At 35.2% G+C, this 22,761-nt stretch overlaps 2 protein-coding genes across 2 annotated transcripts; both read right to left on the bottom strand.

Annotated features, from left to right (window-relative positions):
• Positions 1–3,262: 3,262 nt before the first annotated feature.
• LOC107900110 (uncharacterized) lies at positions 3,263–3,994 on the bottom strand. Its single transcript, XM_016825816.2, has one exon. The coding sequence runs from the start codon at positions 3,992–3,994 to the stop codon at positions 3,263–3,265; it is 732 nt and encodes a 243-aa protein (XP_016681305.2).
• Positions 3,995–5,763: 1,769 nt separating this feature from the next.
• LOC107900109 (uncharacterized) lies at positions 5,764–8,880 on the bottom strand. Its single transcript, XM_016825815.1, has 4 exons — positions 8,802–8,880; positions 8,440–8,611; positions 6,507–7,974; positions 5,764–6,420 (listed from the first exon to the last, which is right to left on the bottom strand). Exons 1-4 carry the CDS (start codon positions 8,878–8,880, stop codon positions 5,764–5,766), a joined length of 2,376 nt encoding a protein of 791 aa, XP_016681304.1.
• Between the last annotated feature and the right edge of the window lie 13,881 nt (positions 8,881–22,761).

Below are 22,761 nucleotides of genomic sequence, written 5' to 3'. Positions count from 1 at the left end.
TATACCGCCAGGGGAGTAAGATTCACCGTTGTGGCTTAAATATGCTCCACTGTAATGTCAAAGAGATAAGATTCGCTGCCCACAGCTTCAATCCGCTCCACTTCAGCTAATCCAAACCTTAACGCCAAGGAGATAAGATTCGACGTCATGGCTTCAATCTACTCTGCTATAACACTAGGGAAATAAGATTCGCCGTTGCGGCTTCAATCTTTTCAATTGCTACGTCAAGGCGATAAGACTAATGTCTTCGATCTGCTTCACTGCCAGTACAGGAAGGCAAGATCTGCTATTTTCGATCTACTTCACGCTAATACATGTAGATAAGATCTGCTTTCTTCGATCTACTTCGCCACCAGTATGGGAAGACAAGATCTGCATTTTCGATCCACTTCGCTACCAATATTGGAAGACAGGATCTGCTATCTTCGATCTACTTCACGCCAATACGGGAAGATAAGATCTGTATCTTCGATCCACTTCGCTACCAATATAGGAAGACAGGATCTGTTATCTTCGATCTACTTCGCCACCAATATGGGAAGACAAGATCTGCATCTTCGATCCACTTCGCTACTAATATAGGAAGACAAGATCTGTTATCTTCGATCTACTTCACGCCAATACATGAAGACAAGATCTGCTTTCTTCGATCTATTTCGCCACCAGTATGGGAAGACAAGATCTGCATCTTCGATCCACTTCACTACCAATATAGGAAGACAAGATCTGCTATCTTCGATCTACTTCATGCCAATACTTGAAGACAAGATCTGCATCTTCGATCCACTTCGCTACCAATATAGGAAGACAAGATCTATTATCTTCGATCTACTTCACGCCGATACATGAAGACAAGATCTGCTTTCTTCGATCTACTTCACCACCAGTATGGGAAGACAAGATCTGCATCGTCGATCCACTTCGCTAATATAGGAAGACAGGATCTGCTATCTTCGATCTACTTCACGCCAATACATGAAGACAATATCTGCTTTTTTTTTAGCATACTCCATTGTTGCCTAGGGAGATAAGGCTTTATGATTTCACTAATCTGTTTTTTGTTAAACATGACATGTATGATGAACCCAATTGTGCCTAATATGAGGATGGCATGATAAAAAATGCATCAAATGATCTTAACCAGACATGTATGAATGGTGTTTGCAAGAGTGTAAAATGTTTTTTTTACTACTGTAACGCAAGGGTAGGAATATATGGCTTTTCCTCAATCCTCTCCTATAAAATTTCAAGGATCTAAATCTTTCTAGTCCTTTATACTATTCCCAGGGTGTCGTACCAAAGGCTCACGCAAAAATGAAGGCTCTCTTCTCCGAGGGAACTTCTTCTTATTCCTTGGTGATTGAAGTTTTGTCGCCAAGCCAGACTTCTTGTCATCTCAACAAAATTCGAAAGAACAGTCCTAATTTAGACTTTCTCTTCTTAGATATTTTGATTTTAAGCCTGGTGCATTCTAAACAATAGTCATGTTTCAGGTTACTAAATTATTTAAAAATTCCCGAAGTAATATGCAAAACTTCTTTTGTGAAAGTTTATTAGTCCATCAATCATTATTCTAATGAGACATCTTTTCAAAAATAATGACTAGGGCATAACTCGAAAAATAGAAAAGGAATTTATTGATAACAAGTGTCTTGAAAAGAAAAAGATATTCAAGAACAATGAAGAATAAAATATTACAAGAACAAAAAAATTCTATATAAGTAATATGAAGACTAGGTGCCTTGGATATCACGCTTGAACTTCTCTGTGCAAACTAAGAATCGTTTTGAATTTAACATGTGTTTAGGAGATCCACAGTACTTTGTCGAGACCTCATGATGTCGCATATCATTTCCCTGTTGATTTAGGTATAGCAAGATCACCACATGCCCCAATCTGATCAATGTTTGAGCTACCCTTTTCGGGTTTTCAATTCAAATCCCCTTTGGTCTCAAGGCGCCCTTTGCAGGTTTACCTTGGCCTCTCTACTTTTTTTATTTAAAGTGCCTTTTGCGGGTTTTCACTTTGATTCTTTCTTTTCCTTCAAGTGAAATATTTCTTGACTGAATCTGAATTTATAGGATTCGGTAAGTTTTTACCATCTATTTCACCCAAAATCAAAGCACCTCCAGAAAAAGCCTTTTTTACAACATAAGGTCCTTCCCAGTTTGGCATCCATTTCCCTCTGAAATCCTTTTGTAAAGGGAGGATCTTTTTCAACACCAAGTCTCCCTCATGAAATTCTCTGGGACAAACCTTTTTGTTATAAACTCGCATCATTCGCTTCTGATACATTTGACTATGATGAATAGCTTTTAGTCTTTTCTCTTCTATCAGGTTCAACTGATCATACCGAGATTGGATCCATTCGGCCTCATCCAATTTTAATTCAGCCAATACCCGGAGAGAAGGAATTTCAAATTCAATGGGTAGGACTGCTTCCATCCCAAAAACCAAAGAAAAAGGTGTTGCTCCAGTAGAAGTCCTGATAGATGTTCGGTAAGCAAGAAGAGCGAATGGTAACTTCTCATGCCAATCCTTGTAAGTTTCAGCCATTTTTGCCACAATTTTCTTGATATTTTTGTTGGCCGCATCTACTGCACCATTCATTTTCGAACGATACGGTGATGGATTATGATGTCTAATATTGAACTGGTTGCAGACTTCCGCTATCGTGCTGTTATTCAAATTTAGCGCATGTGAGATATGATCCTTTCAGGCATTCCATATCGACATATGATCTCTTTCTTCAAAAACTTACTGACTGCTGACTTCGTAACATTAGCATATGAGGCTACTTCTACCCACTTAGTGAAGTAGTCAATAACCACGAAAATGAAACGATGTCCATTAGAAGCCTTTGGCAATATTGGCCCAATGAGATCCATTCCCTACATGGGAAAAGGCCACGAAGAAGTCATAACATGAAGAGGTGAAAGAGGTGCGTGCATTTTATCCCCATAAATTTGGCATTTGTGGCACTTCTTGGCATAGTTGGTGCAATCTCCTTCCATGGAGGACCAGTAATATTCGAATCTCATGATCTGTCTGGCCATGGTGAATCCATTGGCATGCGTTCCACAAACACCCTCATGGACTTCTTCTAAAATTTCCTTAGCCTCTACAGCATCCACGCATCTCAACAGTATTCAATCCTTTCCCCTTTTGTATAGGATCTTTCCATCCAAGACATAGTCAATAGCTAGTCTCCTCAATGTCCTCTTATCATTCTTAGTTGTCTGATTAGGATATTCGCGATTCTTCATATATAGCAATATATCTTGGTACCAGGAAGGATTATCATTCTCCACTTCTTCAATACTGTAACAGTGGGTCGGGATCTCATAAATACTATTTGAATGAGCTTCATGTCCTCTAACTGATTTACTTTAATCATGGAGGCTAAAGTAGCAAGAGCGTCAGCCATCTGATTTTCTTCCCGTGGGAGATAACAGAAGGTAATGTTGTCAAACTCTTCAATCAATTCCAAAACCAATATCTGATAACGAATCAACTTGGGGTCTCTCGTTTCCCATTCCCCTTTTAGTTGGTATATCACCAATGCTGAGTCTTCATATACTTCTAATGTCTTAATTTTTCGTTCTATGGCTTCTCGAATATCGATGATGCAAGCTTCATAATCAGCCATATTTTTAGTGCAATCGAAGTCCAATTTACTGGTGAAAGGATGATAATCCCCGTTTGGAGATACCAGGATTGCCCCAATCCGATTGCCTAATGCATTCGAGGCTCCATCAAAGTTCAACCTCCAAGAATGATTTTCTTGGGAGTCCTCTTCAGTATTTGCCACATACATCAAATCTTTATTCGGAAAATCAAAGTCCAGAGGTTCATAATCTTCTAAAGCACTGCTAGCCAAGAAATCTACTATCGTACTCCCTTTGATGGCCTTCTGACTTACATATATTATATCGAACTCGGAGCGCAGGATTTGCCATCTAGCCATTCTCTCATTCAACGTCGTTGACTCCATCATATACTTTAAAGGGTCTAATTTTGAAATTAACCAAGTCGTATGATAGAGTAAGTATTGCCTCAACCTCTTTGTCGTCCAAATCAAGGCACAACATAATTTTTCAATAGACGAATATCTCATTTCACAATCAGTAAATTTCTTACTAAGATAGTATATCGCCCTTTCCTTCTTTCCAATCGCATCATGTTGATCGAACACACATCCCATGGAACTGTCAAACACCGTTAAATAGAAAATCAAAGGTCTATTTGGGCTAGGTGGTGACAGCACTGGAGTATTGGATAAGTATTGCTTTATCTTTTCAAAAGCTTCTTAGCATTCTTCATTCCAAACACCTGGATTATGTTTCTTCAGAAGACGATATGGGGTCACATTTCTCAGTCAACTGTGAAATAACCCGACTAATATAATTCAGTCGTCTTAAGAAACCTCAAACCTCTTTCTGAGTACGTGGTGGCGGTAAATCTCGTATTGCCTTGACTTTGTCTGGGTCAATCTCGATTCCTTTCTCACTAACTATGAAGCCCAACAACTTTCCTGACCTGGCCCCAAAAGTGCATTTTCTTAGATTGAGTTTGAGCTGAAACTTTCTTAGTCTTAAGAACAATTTTCTCAGGACCTACACATGTTTCTCCTCTGTTCTGGATTTGGCAATCATATCATCAACATAAACCTCAATCTCCTTGTGCATCATGTCATGGAACAAGGCTACCATGGATCTTTGATATGTTGGTCCCGCATTCTTTAACCCAAAGGGCATCACTTTATAACAGAATGTTCCCCACAAAGTAATGAACGTGGTCTTTCCCATATCTTCGGGATACATCTTTACCTGATTATATCCTGAGAAACCATCCATGAAAGAAAACAGTGAATATCCCGCCGTATTGTCTACCAACGTGTCAATATGTGGTAATGGGAAGTTGTCCTTTAGGCTAGCCTTGTTCAAATCTCTGTAATCCACGCACATTCGTACTTTTCCATCCTTTTTTGGGACTGGAACGATGTTGGCTACCCATTCAGAATATTTGACCTCCTGTAAAAACCCAGCATCAAACTGCTTCTTGACTTCCTCTTTTATTTTAAGCACAATATCAAGCCTCATCCTTCTGAGCTTCTGCTGAACTGTCTTGCAATCCTTCCTTATGGGCAAGTGATGTACCACAATGTCAGTGCTCAACCCGGGCATATCTTGGTATGACCATTAGAAGACATCTTTGAATTCTTAGAGTAATTCAATGAGGTCTTGTCTTGTCTTTGCAGAAATCTCAGTTCCAATTTTCACCTCTTTCCCTTCTTTCAAGCTCACAACTTCTATTGTTTCCTTGTAAGGTACAAAATTTTTTTTCCTCTTGTTTCACCATCCTCAACAAGTCCAAAGATAAACCACAATCTACGTCATCTTCAAAGTCTTGTGATCCCTTTAAACACATGTTTCGTTCAAAAGGAAACTCTGAGTTTGTAGCAACGTCATTCACGTCATTGATATACAAGTACCTAATATGGTTACAAAAGAATGTATGAATTTATGTACAATTATTTGTGCAATGAAAGAATAATTTAATATACTTACTCGTATGGAAAGAATAAAGAATATTTGCTTGAAGAATTCCAAAGATGTGTTTTATTAAAATAATGATGCTATAACATAAGCCTTTTTCACAAAAGAGTTCTTATTATTTCTAGGCTAAAACAACAAGTTTGTTTTGAATATTACTCTGAGACAGTTCTAAAGACTTCAGGTATTTCTTCCGCAGTCCAATTATCTAGAACACTCCCAGGCTTATAAGGACAAATGTTTGACAAACTTCCTTCTTCCTTTGTACCCTCACAAATGGCATTGATGTGCACATTTTCCAGTGTCTCCTCGATGCTTTCCTCAATTGATATCCTTCTCTCCAAGTGAACAATACCCCAGACACGAAGGTTTTGGATAGGTGAGGAATTATCATCGGCTCCCATTTGATTTCCTCCTTATTTAGATGCGCCTTTCTTCTTTCTTGCCTTCTTTCCAGCTCATTCCTCCTCTGCTCTCTATCTGGTTTGTACCCTAAACCAAAGTTGTCTTGTTTTTCTTTTAGCACTGGAACCCCAATCTTCCCTTGAAGGTATTTCCCTAATCCTCTTCTGGGTAAAGCTCCTTTCCCCAACAACAATTGCAAACCCATCTCTGTAGTTTTGGATATTTTAGGCACCAAAATTTTACTCCCTTCAGGAATAAATGTTGCATTTACAAATTCCAGAGATTGAAAGGACCATTCTACCGCCTCGTCATTGGTTTGCACATACGACGCCTCATTGGATACGGCCTCTATAATATCCTCTTCAGCGTTTATCGTCACCAACCGACCTTCTGACACCAACTTTAATTTTTGATGTAACGATGAAGGTACGGCCCCTCGCCGAATGTATCCATGGTCTCCCTAGTAAGCAATTGTAGGAGAGTTTGATATCCATCACAAGCAAATCCACCTCGTAAACTGTTGGGCCAATCAATTCGTCCCATGACCTTCCTTTCTATACCGTCAAATGCCCTCACTATATTTTGGCATGTTTTCATGTGAGAGCTGTCTATGGGAAGTCTGTTAAGTGTGGATAATGGCAACACATTCAAAGCTGATCCATTGTCAATCAACACTCCTGGCAAAGTATACCCCTTGCATCGTGTAGTGATATGCAAAGCTTTAGTAGATCCCATGCCCCCAGGTGGTATCTCATAATCGTTGAAGAATATGAAGTTATCAGCACTGATATTATTGACCAACCGATCCAATTTATTGACAGAAATATCATTGGCTACATAGGTTTCGTTCAACACCTTTATCAACGCACTACAGTGTACTTCAGAATTCAAGAGCAAGGCTAGTACGGATGTGCGAGCCGGTTGTTTATGCAACTGTTCGACCACACTATACTCACTATGCTTCAAAATTTTGAGGAATTCCATAGCTTCTTCCTTCTTCACTGGCTCATTGATAGATAGCACAGGCTCAACTACTTTCCTTTTTTGTTCCATGGCTATGGCCTTTCCTTTCACAGGTTCTGGATCGGCACTCACACCCTGGTCCTTTGCAGTCTCCTTTCCAGGGACAGTTGTATTGCACTCGTAGTTCCACGGAACCCACTTACTATCTTGGTAAGAAAAAGTTATAGGTTTCTTTATTATGATCCTTGGTGTTACTGGCATTCTCACTTCATTATTCTTTGGTCGCGAAATGATGACCACCAGCTGTGCTACTCTTGGAACCTTCGTGGATTCGGATGTGCAGATAATCCCTTCCTCCTTAACTTCTTCGTAAAACTGCATTTCCTTGTTATCCATCATGCCTTGAACCAAGGCTCTGAATTCTGTACATTCTTGAATCTTATGTCCCTCCTCATGATGGAACTCACAGTAGCTTTCCACCCCTTCAAAGCTTCTCTGTAAAACAAATAATCCCTTTTCTACCATCTTCCTCCAGACCCATCTCAAAGGAATTTTCACTTCTGCAATACCTTCCTTGATTTTTCTACCCATGCTCCCACCTATCATGTTCACTCCATTATGATCAGGTAACGGATTCTCTGTCTTAAGAAAATCATCCAATTTAACAACGCCCATGCTTATGAGTCTTTCAAACAGCTTTTTGAACGCTGTATAATATTCTATGGAATGCCCCACGATTCCCGCATGATAATCGCATTGTGCTTTTGCATTGTACCACTTGGGGTACGGAGGTTGTAGAGGTTCTAAATAAAAAGGAGAAACTACGTGTGCATTGAATAACTTTTGATACAACTCCTTATACGACGTTGGAATGGGCATAAATTGGGGCTTTTCCTTATTTTGCCTTCTGTCAACTCCTTGTTTGTCAACAGCCACCTTTCTCGGCTGATTCACCGTAATCGTCTTTGAATAACTGGCATTATTGACCTTGTTTTCCTTTTTCTTCGAGGCTAACCTTCTACTACTTTCTCCCACATCTATCTTCCCACTTCTGATAGCATTTTCTATCATTTCACCATTCATAATTATGTCGGAAAAGGTTTTAGTAGCACTTCCCAACATGTGAGTAATAAAAGGGGTCTTTAATATGTTAACAAAAAGCATTTTCATCTCTCTTTCTAGAAAAGAAGGCTGACCTTGGACAGCAACCTCCCTCCACCTCTGTTCATATTGCCTAAAACTTTCACGAAGTTTCTTCTCCATATTTTGTAAGGTGATTTTATCAGGTACCATATCAGTCACATGACTATATTGTTTTATGAATGCCTGCGCTAAATCTCTCCATGAATTAATCTTGGTACGGCTCAATTGATTGTACCACTTGGATGCTGCCCCTGTGAGGCTATCCTGGAAGAAATGTATCAGTAGTGGGTCATTATTAACATGTCCAGTCATTCGCCTACAAAACATGGTAATATGAGCTTCGGGGCTACTAGTTCCGTTGTACTTCTCAAACTTTGGCATTTTGAACTTGTATTGGAGTACTAAATCTGGAACCAGGTTCAATTCTTTAGCATCCATCCCATAGTAGCTCTCGGCACATTCCATCGCTCTAAATTTCTCTTCCAGCCACTTGCACTTTTCCTCTAGCTGTTTTGGCAATTCATCGTTTATTTTCTCCTTTTCAGCTGTTTCATCGAAGTTAGGGATAGCAGGATTAACAAGGTTGTCTCCGGGGTTAGGCCTGATCTAGCTTGAAAATTCATTTGTGTTGCAGCGCCGCCTGGAACTGCTGAAGCTTAATGGTGACAAAGGATTTGTGAGGATATACCTCAACTTGCTGAGGGGTAAAGCCTGGAGGATAGACAGGTCCCTCACTGTCTCCTTCTTCAATATTAAGCACAGAGGTTTTCCCTTTATCAACTCCTCTAGTCAACAACTGAGTCAACTTAGCCATCATATTCCCCTAAGATTCCATCATTTTATCCATCAATTTTTGTTGAATCTTCTCAAGCTGCTCATTCATTTGTTGTTGAAGCTGATCTTACATTTCCTTTTGGAATTGTTCTAGCCTCTGGTCCATGTCTTTAGTTTTCGATCGAGTACCGTAGCGGTGTTTGGTAGGTTGGTTGGTTTCAAGATTAACTGAGGAATGATTTAAATTAATTAGAATCTTTTTAAATATTTTTTAATGCATATGAAGCAATGCAATGCATGAAATGAATACAAAAAGGCGTCAATTTTGATTCAATTCCATTTAAGAAAACTTTACTAGAAGTTAAATTTCTTTACATAAAGTGAATTACAAATAAGACTTTACCCTAGTACCCAGAACTCTAATCTTTCTAAGTAATAAAGCTAATTCTTTCCCCCGATCCGATTCTAATTCATACTTTACACTCAGCATGTCAGCCTGTACAACTAAAGTCTGTATGTGATCAGCTACTCCTCGAATCTGGACCACAGCTTCCTCCATAAGATGATCTCTGCTCCTAACTTGACTCTGACAGTAGTGGAGCTGTTCCTTATTACGACTTTCATTTGCTTTCAAGTACTTAATCTGGATCTCACAATTTTGCAACGCCGTTTCTAGCTCTTCGATTCTTTTCTTCCTTTCCTCAATCTTGCTCAAGCTTGCTTTCAACTCTATTGCAGCATTTCGATTTCTATACTGATGAAGAGATCTTTCCAACTCAGTCACCCTATCTTTTAATTCACTTTATTCTCTTTGGCTATCTAATAAACTCTTCTCTAAAGCTTTATTTCGCATCTGTATCTCTTGGAATTTCCGTTCCCATCTATCGACTTTGTCTTTTTCTTCTCGAATTTCTTCACGCCATTGCTCTGAAGTTTTTCCCAGCACGGCAGTTCTTATTGACAGACGTAACTTTTTATAATCCGACTTCAGACTACCCAACTCCTCCTCAACCTTGTTTTTCTCTTTCCTTAATTTTTCAGTTTCGAACTTCTGAATGTTAATGTCTAATCTCAAGTTCGTCTTTTCCTCCTCCATTCGCTCTATCGTCTTTTCTAAATCTGCATTTCTTCTTTCAAAATCTTGTCTTATGATTTCCAACTAGAAAAGGATGACCCGCAAATATTCTTCTATTGACTGGCTATTTTCCTGACTTATCTTGGGTACATTGTTGTTAATTCTCCTAACCCACCATTCATTATACTCAGGATTTGTCATCGGACCCACCGCTAACCTCTTCATTCGGCGATTCTGTTTCCATGCGTTAGACTTCTCTTGAATCTTCTTTCTATAACCATAATCTCTATATGAAAATTCACAATCAGCTATCCCTTGGGTCGCAGGTATAAATTGCCTTGACCTATACTGCCTTAGCACCAATAATGGGGCATATCCAACAGCTCCCCAAATTCCAAGTAGTGGAACCCAATCGAATTTACCACACCTATACAGGATCTTATTTAGAAGAAACCAAGGAGCTCTCCACTCAACGCCCTCCTCCTAAAGATTTTGAAGAATTGCCATCCACTTCTCCTCCGAAATGTCGTCTCTTCTCGGCGTAGCTACAATCTTCTTTAGTGGTGAATAATTTTCAGAGAAAACCCAATACTAAACCTTATTCACCTTCCAAAAGTGACTGTGAAACCATGCGAGTAGAAGCTGTGCACACCCAATGAATCTTCTCTCTCCTACTTTTCGGCATGCACTCAATGACCTGAAAGTTTCTGCCAAAATCACCGGAATTGGTGTAACCCTCTTATCAAGCCAGTCAAATAAGTCGGTGACTGCTTCATCAACATGCCCCAAGGCTTTGGGGAAAACAACCAAGCCATATACACTTAGCGCAAAGACATTTAACCTCTTCCTCACGTCTGGGTGTGTTAAAATTGCATCTTTCAAACTCCTCCAATGAACGCACTTACTATCCACCTTTTGCTTAATCCGTGCAGCAACCCACTGCTCACTCATCCCTGTTATTCTCATCAGCTTCTTCGAAAAGGATGGCACATTTATCGCTCTCGAGTAGACCCTGTCCACTTGAAACTTTGAACATCAGAGTAAAGCCACATATTCTTCTATCTTAGGCACCAAATCGACCTTCCCAAATGTGAAGCAACTGTAAGCAGGATTCTAAAACTAGGTTCGGGCTCGGACAACACTGTCTACCTCACGTCAAGCAAATAAGGTCAACTATCCCAGATTTCCTTCAACTCTTGCAAACTATTTTGAGTTACACTGATGCGAGTAAAGTCCCACAATTCTGATACATATCCGTAAGCCAAACTATCACCCTTTTCTTGCTGTGTTGTTTCAGACCAAGTTCGGACAGTCGCATTATCTTCCACTTTATCAAGAAACCCTCTTTCCATGATAAGCTTTCTATCTAGCAACTGAATATGAGCCGACGCTTTTTATAATGAAATGAAATGCCATGACATGCAATCAAAATAAATCACAAAAAGTCAGTACCATATAAACGTTGAATATAATCAAGAAATAGTGAAAACACCTATTCAGGTATCTACTAGGGTTTAGTGTAGCTTTACCTAGGGTGGATTCCTAAGGTTCACTATATGAGGTTCGGCTTCTAGGGTAAGGTACCCGAACCAGCAGATTCCTCGATCTTCACCCATTATAGGCTCATATAGATCAAGTTCGGTTCAGGGAAACACATTTTCCCTATGACTATACAGAGATGATAATGTCACGAAGGCATAGGTACCGATGTATTCCGATACGGAGGTGAAAACCTCACGAAGTAATAGTTTCTCACTCCCAGTTAAAAGGGTAAAATTATTCAACTCATGTAATGTACAATGCAAAGATCAATTAAGCAAGAAAGTAATGAATGCAAAAGGATCTTATGATGTTTTAAAAAAAATATTTTCTCGACCATAAGACAAAAATTAATCAACTTTGTGGCTCGACTCTCTTATTTTTAAAAAATTCCACAGCGGAGTCGCCAAGCTGTCGAAACCATTTTTATTTTTGGAAAAAAAACAAAAAATTAGTTGTCGACTTAAAAAAAACAAAAATTGGGAGTCACCACCAATCTTTTATTAAGGTGTGATTGGATCACCTAAAAAACGACTTTGGTCTACGAGTTTCAGAAAAACGGATTCGGGAGTTAGTTACGTACGAGGAAGGATTAGCACCCTCGTAACGCCCAAAAATTGGTACCAAATTGATTAATTAATGTCTTAAAGTCGAGAGTTAAAAAAATGCGATCCATAATTAAATTAAATTATTTATTAAGACTTTCTCATTTTGAAAAAAAGAAAAATATCATACCCAATGCGTTAGGGCACAACATTTTATTCTCTTCAAGATAAGTTAGTCCAAAAAACTCATGTAATAAAATTTAAGAAAATATCTAATTGTTTAAAATTTATGAAGAAATCGTAGCCCAATACGTTAGGGCACAATTTCCTAAAATCCCAAACATTCAATATTTCCTTTATTTTTTTAAAAAAATCTTTGTCTCGAGAAATCGACGTGTCACATCCAATACGTTAGGACAAACATATTGAATTCCCAACGACAAGTTTTATTTTGTTTGATTAAAGAGCAATCCTCGATTGTTAGATTTTACAAAGAAAATAGGAACCCAATACTTTAGGGCTCAATTTTCTTGAAAATCCTAAATGCGAGTATTATCCCTATTTTGAAAAGTTCTATTTTTAAAATCGAGTAAAAAGATGACATAATATTATAATCTATATATATGCCACAATAATAAATACAACAATAATAAATATAACAATCTCATAGAAATAATGTATACAAATAAATAAATGAAACTAATTTACATAAAAAAATAAACGATGACATGCAAAGTATTAAATAAACGAGCAAAATAATATAAATGAAAACACAAATTAATAAACAAATGAAAGAACTAAATAAAAAATAAAGAATAAAAGGTACATAATATATACATTGAATTTAAAAAAAAAACATGCACATGGATTTACATATAATATCTAGAATTATAAAATTTATATATAGCAAAATCTATAATGTATTTATGAAAATATAGAAAAATACATAATTAGACGTATATATATATAAAATAATAATAAAAATAAAATAAAAAATAAGTAAATATTTAATCATTTTAAAAACATAAATATATACGTATAAATATAAAAATATTCATTTAAAAAAACAAATATAGAAAAATATTTATTAAAAAATAGAAATACATATGCATATATAGATAAGAAAAATTACATATATATAAAATAATTACATTATCAATTAATTTAAAAATAAAGAAAATAAAAAAGGACTAAATTGAACTGTAGACAAAAATTTGGGTCAAATTCGTAAATAATTGAAGACTGGAGAACCATATTAAACTCGCAAAGAACGCAGAGGGGTTGGAAAGGAAATTATCCCTTCTCCTCTAAAACGGCGCCGTTGTGAATTGGACCAAATTGATATTGAAATAAATAAAAGGGTAAATCTAAAAAATAAAAAAGACTTAATTGGAAATATATTACAAGGCGGAGGGGCTAAAAGCGCAATTTACCGCTTCGCTTAAAAACACGCGGATCCTAGGCCGGATCGGGTCGGATTCGGGTCAGCCTCTCTAAAACGACGCCGTTTTGACCGTCTGGGGGCTCTCTAAAACGGTACCGTTTTGGTACCCTATAAAAGCCCCCAATTCTCCAAAAAAAATCATTTGAAGCCTGTTATTTAAAAAAAAAACCAAAACACCCTTTTAGAAAAAACTCTCCTTCCCCATTCATCCGGTTAGGGGTCCGGTCATCGGCCGGTCATTGGCCACCGCGTCGGCCGCCGATCTCCGGCGACAGCGCCGCCGTCTGCGGTGCCCGAAAAAGGGGAAAAGCCCTATTCGGTCCCCTCGACTTGTCCACGCCAAGATCTAGGCTCAAAAATCCCAAAATCAACAAAAAAAACCAAAAAAAACCTAGAAACCTTTCGGCTTCTCACCGTCTGTCACCGGAGAAGGACCTCGGCCTTCCCAACGGCGTTACAGAGGCGAATAAAAGTAAGTTTTTTTTACTTTCGTTTTATTTTATTTCAATAGAAAAAAACAATAGAAAGAAAATAAAGACTAAACTAGAGCCCAAAATATCAACCTTTGTTTTCGATTTTGCTCTTTGTTTGTATGCTGTGAAAATACTTGCTTTCTTTTTTATTGATTTTTTTCGGATCCTCGTTACAATATTTTAAGATTGCTTTTATAGCAATCATGAAACAAGAGAAAATAGAAAGAAATCTTCTAATATCTGCTTGATTCGATTTCAATATTTTCTTGCCATATACTGCTTTGTTTCTTCTTTGCTGTGCAGGTACGAGGCTCGTGCGAGGCGGCGCGGATGGTTGGTTGCAGCGCGAGGCTTACCCTAGAAAACCTAGGGTTTTTTTATTTTAAAACTGTTTTGGGCCTATGTTTGTGATTGGGCCACTGTATTTTAGTTCATTTCAGTTTGGGCCATATAGGCCCACTTGTAATTTGGACTACTTTATTTTCTTCATGTAGGCCGAGTAAAATTTAGGTATTACATGATGGATCTCCGACAAACTTCCAAACCGATCGAGCTTCTGATTATCTAAACAATGAGAGAAAATAACACAAAGTAAGCATTGAATGCTTAGTAAGTTCGTAAATCTAAACAATGCTTACCGTTTCAATATATAAGCTTAAAAGCAATTAATGAACTAATCCAACATAGCTTGGCACAAGCCTAAGCACCAACAACAACTCACACTAGTAATTAATACATAACTTATCCAAATTCATCACACAACAATAAGCTTTCATGTACTTAACATACAAGCATTCATTCTATTATGAACATAGTAAGTAAAATTTAATCACCAACATCTCATACCTTTTTCATGCTTTCACAACATTACTAATCGAAGCATCTATCATTCCTTCCCTTTTGTATACCCGTTGAACCACTAGAATAATATCGGATACGTGGGAATCTCACACACTGTGTGCTAACATATGGTCAAAACCATAAGTTGTTGGTCGGAACGTAGCTACACGGTGCTGGTCACATAAGCTGTCAAGTAACCGCAACACATATCGAAAACTCAACCACCAGTAGGATGTTCAGGACTAGCACCCAAAACACGGTAACCCCGAATGACATGTCATTTGTATCGTATAGATTCCTAAGGTTCAAACAAGATTTGAAAGTCGTCGAAAATTCGTTGGATATTTTTGTAGAGTCATAATATCATAATAAAACATAATAGCATTTAATTTAAAGCGTATTAAAACTTTAATTAAATGTACGAACTTACCTCGACCACAAACGAAGAAATACGATAAGCTAATCCAACACTTTTCCTTTCCCTGATCTAAATCTGTACGATGCTTTTCTTCATCTAAATAATTAAATTCAACTCATTCAAAAATCATTCTATTCAATTCAATCCAAAAATTATATTTTTGGCAAAATTATGTTTTTGCCCTATAATTTTAAATTTATTACAATTTAGTCCTTAAGCTTACAAAATGAAATTCATGCAATTTAATGCTAACCCACTATAGTCAAATTTCACTTAAGCCCTTAGTAGCTCATATTTTTCATTAATTTCACAATTTACCATGAATAATACACATGTTTTCAATTTAACCCTTAATTGACAAATTCACCAAAAACCACTTAACAAAGTTGTATAACTAACAACAACCATTCATTTTCTTCCATCAAACATCACAAACAATACATATACATTCATGGTAAAACCTTATACTTTTAAAATTTTTGCAAATTAGTCCACGAGCTAGCTAGATTAATCTACAACGACTCCAAAAACATAAAAATTATTAAAAACGGGACAAAAATGCACTTACATGCATACGCCAAGGTTGGCCAAATGCTTCAAGCCCTAACTATGGCTTCCTATCCTTCAATTTCGGTGGTGTTTTACATTAAGGAAGATGACACCTTTATTTTCTTTTTGTTTTATTTTACTTATTAACTTAATTACTAACTTAACCTTACTTTTAACCTTTATAAATTACATTAATGATGTACATCTTTGTCCACTAAATATATTAATGGTCTAATTACCATTTAAGGCCACTCATATTCCAATTTCATAGCAATTTGACACCTTTTTTGATAGAACTCAAATTTTGCAGTTTATGCAATTTAGTCCTTTTTATCAAATTAAGCATGAAAACGATAAAATTTCTTAACAAAATTTTTATACGACACTACTAACATGTTGTAGACATTAAAATATTAATATAATAAATATTTTGACATCAGATTTGTGGTCCTAAAACCACTGTTCTGATTTCACTAAAATGAGTTGTTACATATATGTGTTATCATGGTACTAAACTACTCTTAATTTTTTTGAATCAAATTTTAGATGCCATTCATATCTCTTCTAAATTTATTAATTATATAATATTGTATTTGATCCGAATATCAGTTTTGAAGGAAAGCATATAAGGTTTTATCCATATTATCTTACTAAGCTTTACACTTAACGTACCTTTGTTTTTGTGCTTAGATCTTTTGAACCAAGGCTCGGTGCTTCTCAAGGATCACAAGCATAAACCATTTTCATCATTGAAGAGTATGAAATATTTATATTTGCGATTAATAACTAGTGTCATGTATTAAAGAAGTCATTTAAGGGTGCATTTATAATTGTTTCATATTACTCTAAGATGTAATGGCGATATTAACTATACTTATTTTGGTTAGCTTTGAGCCACCTACTGTATATATCTTGAATGTGTGCATGGATGCATTGGTTTTCCATAACTTAGTTGGTTATTGAATGGTTTTATATAAGTATAATATGCTAGAATGACATCTTGATGTTTTGACATATCTTGTCTCATTTTGACAATGTTTCATGAACAAGAATGTTGGTCTTTGGATTTATCTTTGAACATGTTTTATAAAATTCTAGTTTGGAGGTGTTTCAAAATTTGTTTTTAGCTATTAAAATGTGAATTTTAAGTTACTAAAGCTTGGTTTTTATTATGGTGAAATTTAGGGATTAAAATGGGAGTTTTAGGGCAAGTGTTTAGCCTAGGGGCAAGGGTATCGGTACTTGGTCCTAGGGGTACCGCATCCCATTTGGAAGAATGCTAAAATGAATAGTTTTAGGGTTGGATTTCGGTACTTGTGGCCTTAGGTACCATATCCCTCGTACTTTTTAAGGTCATACACTATTTAGTGCAAAAGGCCCTCCAAGGCCCAAATTCGATCCCGGACACCTACAAACACCCTAAATCATTTTAAAATGATTTTAACAAGACTTTAAAACTCTAAAATTTAGTTTATCCATGATTTTATAAAAAATATCATTTATTTTTTAAAACAAATATTGGTTTTACTCCAAAAATGTCTGGTCAGCATTTCTTGTTCATATCGACCATCGAGACGAGCGAGGTGCATTACACCTGTAGTTTACCATTTGTCTTACAGGCCCTCAATCATTCTTAGCCTAGATTCTCTTCAACCCATCTATGTCTAAGAGTGACTGGAACATATAATTTCTTTGATTAAGTTATTCCATCAATTTTGAAACTTTATTAATTTATAAGAGTTATGTTTTTATGTGATTTTAATATTAATTTTTTTACTTTATAATAGTATGTTTAAAATGAATATTTTAACTTTTCACAACACTTTTTCATAGAAATATTAAACCATTGAAATCTTAAACCACATTTTTATGCAACATAATTTAAAAACATTTTTCGCAACACTTTTTAAAAATAATGCTAAATATTGTTGTCAAAATATGTTGTGTAAAGATAAAATGTCAATTTTAAACATGATGAAAAGTAAAGAAAAAAGTTTATTTACTAACATTTAAATTTGTTAATTTTATGATATATAAAATATAAATTTTAAATACTTTTAAGCAATTAATACTAATTGTTTGTAAAATATAATTAAAATATTTAAATCACTTTATATATATATATTAAAATCCCATATGAATATAACTCTTAGAAATGAATAAAAATTCATAATTGATGGAATAATTAACTCAAATGGAAATTAAACATATTTCTTGTGTTGTTGTCATTGTCGCCATCATCGTCGCCATTGTTATCATCATCATAATGATGATGTCATGTTAGTGTTATTTTGATATTAACTGTTGACCTAAACCAATTGTTAATATGTAAGAAACAGAGTATGAACAGAAGTGATAGCAAAAGTGGGTACTTTTGAAGACATTACAATAAACAATAGAAAAACATGGGTAAAATATTGTTTACGCAATTCGATTTCCCTACATCTGTGGAGCCTAGATTGGTGAGATGAACCACTATATTTGAGCTCAATACAACCAATGATCCTAGTTCTATCACTCTCAAGTATAGAATCCTCACTTTTGTACTCAAATACTAAATCTCTCACCACTAAATTTTCCCATTGAGAATTTAGTTTGTAAAATCACCAACAAAAGGTTTTACTATCTCAAATGCACTCTCACAAATAATGTTACTTAATGAGCTGATAAGTGATTAGGTGCTCTTGAATACTTAGTACATAAACATATACAAGTCTCTCAAATATATATAAGTTTTCGAGACTTGCTAACATACTAAAGATAAATTATAATCCTTATAAAAAGTAGCTAAAATAATTAAATACAATATAAAAATAACCAAAGTAAGGTGCACTGTTGGAAGATAAGTCTTCAAGTTGTTTCGATCCAACATCTTTGGTCCAAGGGATTTGGAACGATTGACCTGATTAGGTTTGATCCTTAAGATATGCCCCTCCTGATGAATTGATCTTCATTGATGGACTTGAATAATTTGACAATATCAACATAGCCCAAAGATTTTATTTCAAGAAATTGCCAACTATAAATATGACAAGTAGGACTTTGTCATAGTGGTGATGGAAGTGGGCACTTCCATTGGTAGATAGTTGACACTTCAAAAACTTGCCTCAACATTAACAAATATTCAACTTAGATTATAATAAAAATATAAAAAATTATAGTAACCCGTTGTTAATATTATAGCATATGAAATATAAATTTAACTACTTTTTTTAATAACTAATATAAATTATTTATAAAATTTAATTTGAATATATCAATTATATTTTAATTTTTAATTTATATAAATGAGAAGAAAATTAATGATTTGGCACTCAAATTAGCTTTTTGAAAAACCAAATGCTAGATTTTCTAACTTTTGGATTTGGTTTAGACAACTGGTTTGAACCCAAAAGAAGGTTGTTTAGTGGATAAAAAAAATCAAGTTTGAAAGGTAATGTTAAAAAAGCCTAAAGTAGTGTTGAACTGGTTTTGTCTGAGGGCCCATTGTCCCTGAAATTCACAATCATATATGGTATTCAAATTCCTCATTATTGCCGCCATGAAGACAGTTTTATTGGACGAAACAGCGCTGTAAGGCGATGAAGAGCTCATAAATTAAATTCAACACCTGAGGACATATGCTACCATAAATTACATATATAAAGGCTAATTTACTTTTTCATCAAAATCTTAGAAGCTTGTCTTCATGTTCATTTGTCTTTGGCTGGATTTGGGTCCACGGCCAAGGACATGTAAACCCATGCTCCTCGATAATAACACAGCTACCAATGCAAAAGGACCTTAATTGCGGAGCTGGCCGAGGCATCTCTTAGGTGTTAGCCTCTTAGCAACCTATACATATTTGTCTGGCCGGTGAATTTAGTTGTATTTATAACTCTTTCATGAGTAGCAGAGGAGAGGGATTTTTCTAAATAAGAAGTAATAGATTACCTAAAGTTTAAAAATCGAGATTAAGTGTCCTTGATATTAACATAAATAGTTTTTGTCAACTATATGTCCTTCATCTATCGAATATGTGTGACCCAAGAAGACCTCAAGTTTCAGATTAATCATCCAGTGGGCTGGCAATAAATAAAGAAAACGAAATAGATTTATTGGACCGTTACTTAGAATAAAAAGGATGTTTTTAAAAAAAAACTTAATACTTGAATTAAAGTATTTAAATATAAGTTTAAAAATTGCAGTTATTTGAATCCGAATTGAATTTTATTTTTTATTTAATATATAATTCATTTAAATTTTTATGTTATAGAAATAAATATTTTATATTTAAAATAGTAAAAACAATTTAAAAATTCTTAAACATTTATTTACTTTTAGAAATATTTGTGAAAAAGGTTTTAAAATTTTGTCAAATAATATTCAAAAGACATGAAGCAAAGTTTATTTTGTCAAAATGAGTCTAAAAATCTTAAACAAAAAATTAATATGAAAAACCCAAAAAATCAAATTATAATGGGTGATTCAAAAAATCCAAAAAACTCAACCAAATTGAACTGATATCACCCCTAGTTAAAGGCTGGTGAAGTGTCAATTATGTTAGAGAAGTTTGATAGAATTAAATTAGCCTCAATGGCTTAGTGAACCCTACCATGTCATAACAAATCTATATCTATAATAGTATTTAAAGGTTTGACTGACTTGATGTCATCCTCAATTAGATTCCAATTTAATTGTGAAATTATCCCAAAATTAATATGGAAAACTTGACAACTGAACCGAATTATACTGGATGGTTTAAAAAGTCCAAAAAACCCAACTGAAATAAATCGTTATCACATTTAATCAAAGGCTGATGAGGCGTCAATTGCGTTAGAGAAATTTTATAGAATTAAATTAGCCTCAATGGACATAGTGAACCCCACCATGTCATAACAAATATATATACTATTATTTAAAGTTTTGATTGAGTTGATGCCACTCTCAATCAAATTCTAATTCAATTATCAAAATCCTAATATTTTTATAAAAGAAACAAATATAACTTTAAAGGTTTTCCTTTTTTTTTTACACACAATTTGGAAAAAAATTACAACCAAATAATAGGATTTGGACTCAAGATCTTAAAATCTTATTTTCCTTTAACTTTGCAATTTCAACCAAAGTGACATTTAATATTCATATAATTTTTTTTATAAATTTATTACGTAAATATTTCATTCATATCATAAATATGTAGAGATGGCAATGGAACGAGGTGGGAGTGTGTCACATCCCAAAAATCGGGTTAGTGGAAATTGGATTAGTGAAATGTGAGAGTGGTCACGCTTTGTTTTTGTGTTAAAAGTTGTAGAAATCTATTAAGAAATTAATTTGTTTTAGTGGTTAAGTGTTAGTTGTGTGTGTTTAAGGTCTTGTGTTCTAAACCCTTCATTTAAAATTTTTTTTGTTATTTTTATTCCAGCTCCTGACTTTGGATATTGGAGTTAAAAATAATTTTCTCGCAATTAATGTTAGAACGATCTTATTAGTTTAATTGTAAGGTGTTAGCTTATTTTTTGGTTTTATGTTCGAATCCTTGTGTGAGCAAAATTGAATTATTTTTGCTAATTATCTAGCGTGTCACCTATCTAGAGGAATTTGGGTTAAATTTGAATTATAAGGAAATCTGGATAGTTATCAGAAAATTTATTAGTCGGATTATATTGTTCTTTTATTAAAAGAAAAGAAAGAAAAGAAAGAAACTGAAATTAATTTCCTTTTTCCAAAATTTCCACGTTCTGTTGCTTTATTCCATCCTTATTCCCACGTTGTTGTTTTTTATTCTTTTATTAGTTTTTTTTCCCTCTTTCTTTCTTTGTTTTTCCAGCCACCATTTGCTACTTCCTATTGTTCTTTTATTTTTATTTTTCTTTGGTTGGTTTCATATGTTTCTTGTGCCGTTCAACACTTTGTCCTTTTCCTTTTTCTCTTGCGATTTCGATCGTTATTGAGGTGAAATTTGGCGAGGTGGTTAGTTCTCCGAAAACCTAGGATCGTTATTGGGTTGCTGTTTCTTGAAGGTTTTGGATTTTGCGTGGTAGTACTTACATCAAAATTTGTCAAGGTGTGTATTAGAAAACTCGAAAAATAGCGAATGATAGAAAGTCGAAAATTGAACTGTCAATGCCACACGGTCGTGTGCCAAGCCGTGTGGTAGGTCGTGTGTGACACATGGTTTGAGCTATTTGGGCCGTGTGGGCCATATGGGCTGACCTTTTGGGTCATGTGGGCCATACAGGCCTGTGGGCCCATTTTCTGAAAATTCTTGTTTTGGTCTGTTTTGTTTCAAGAAGTGTATTTAGCCTCTCTGCAGGGTTCATACCACTTAATTAAAACCTGAAAATAAGGTATCAGTGAATATGCTTCTGTGTTGATGTGTTTAGAGTATTTGTAATATATATTTGCATGTTATGATACTGGTAGTTCCGATGGTATGTTCTGGTTCGCTATGTCTGTATAAGTTTGTATAATGTATGATTTTGTTAATTTGTATTTTTGAATCTGTTATGTAACCATGCATGTGATTTCATGGCAAAATTGATGTGTTTCTAAAAGCTTTAATAAATCTGTTTTGTAGAGCATGAACTTCCATGTCATCTGTTTCTACTACTATACTTCAGCATGTCCTATATGGTCACCATTTTGATTTTGTACATGCATGCCATGACACATTGCATGGGATTTGGGATAATGTTAGAGGAGGAAGATTTTGTACTGGCAGTTTAATGATCTGCTTATTTAGTGGCTTGACCACATATATTTGATTTGGCAGTTTAATTGCATCTTGTTAAGCCGTCGTTGCCGGGCAACCTGGCGAGCAACTCGGGATGACTTTAGTGTGTTTTGGATGGATGAGTCCGGGGGAGAACTCTATTTTGGTGTGTAGTGGAGTTGAGTAGGACGTTTCCTGAAAAATCTGCATTATGATTTTCTGAAAAATATTGCATTGGCATTGTCGAAACCATTTTTTATTTTGGAAAAAAAACAAAAATTAGTTCTCGACTTTTAAAAAAAGCAAAAATTGGGAGTCGCCACCAATATTTTATTGAGGTG

The sequence above is a fragment of the Gossypium hirsutum genome, chromosome D06 (assembly GCF_007990345.1).
Source record: "Gossypium hirsutum isolate 1008001.06 chromosome D06, Gossypium_hirsutum_v2.1, whole genome shotgun sequence".
In the NCBI taxonomy this organism is placed as follows: Eukaryota; Viridiplantae; Streptophyta; class Magnoliopsida; order Malvales; family Malvaceae; genus Gossypium; species Gossypium hirsutum.
The sequence above is the reverse complement of the archived record's forward strand: the minus strand, read 5'-3'. Positions and strand labels throughout refer to the sequence as shown.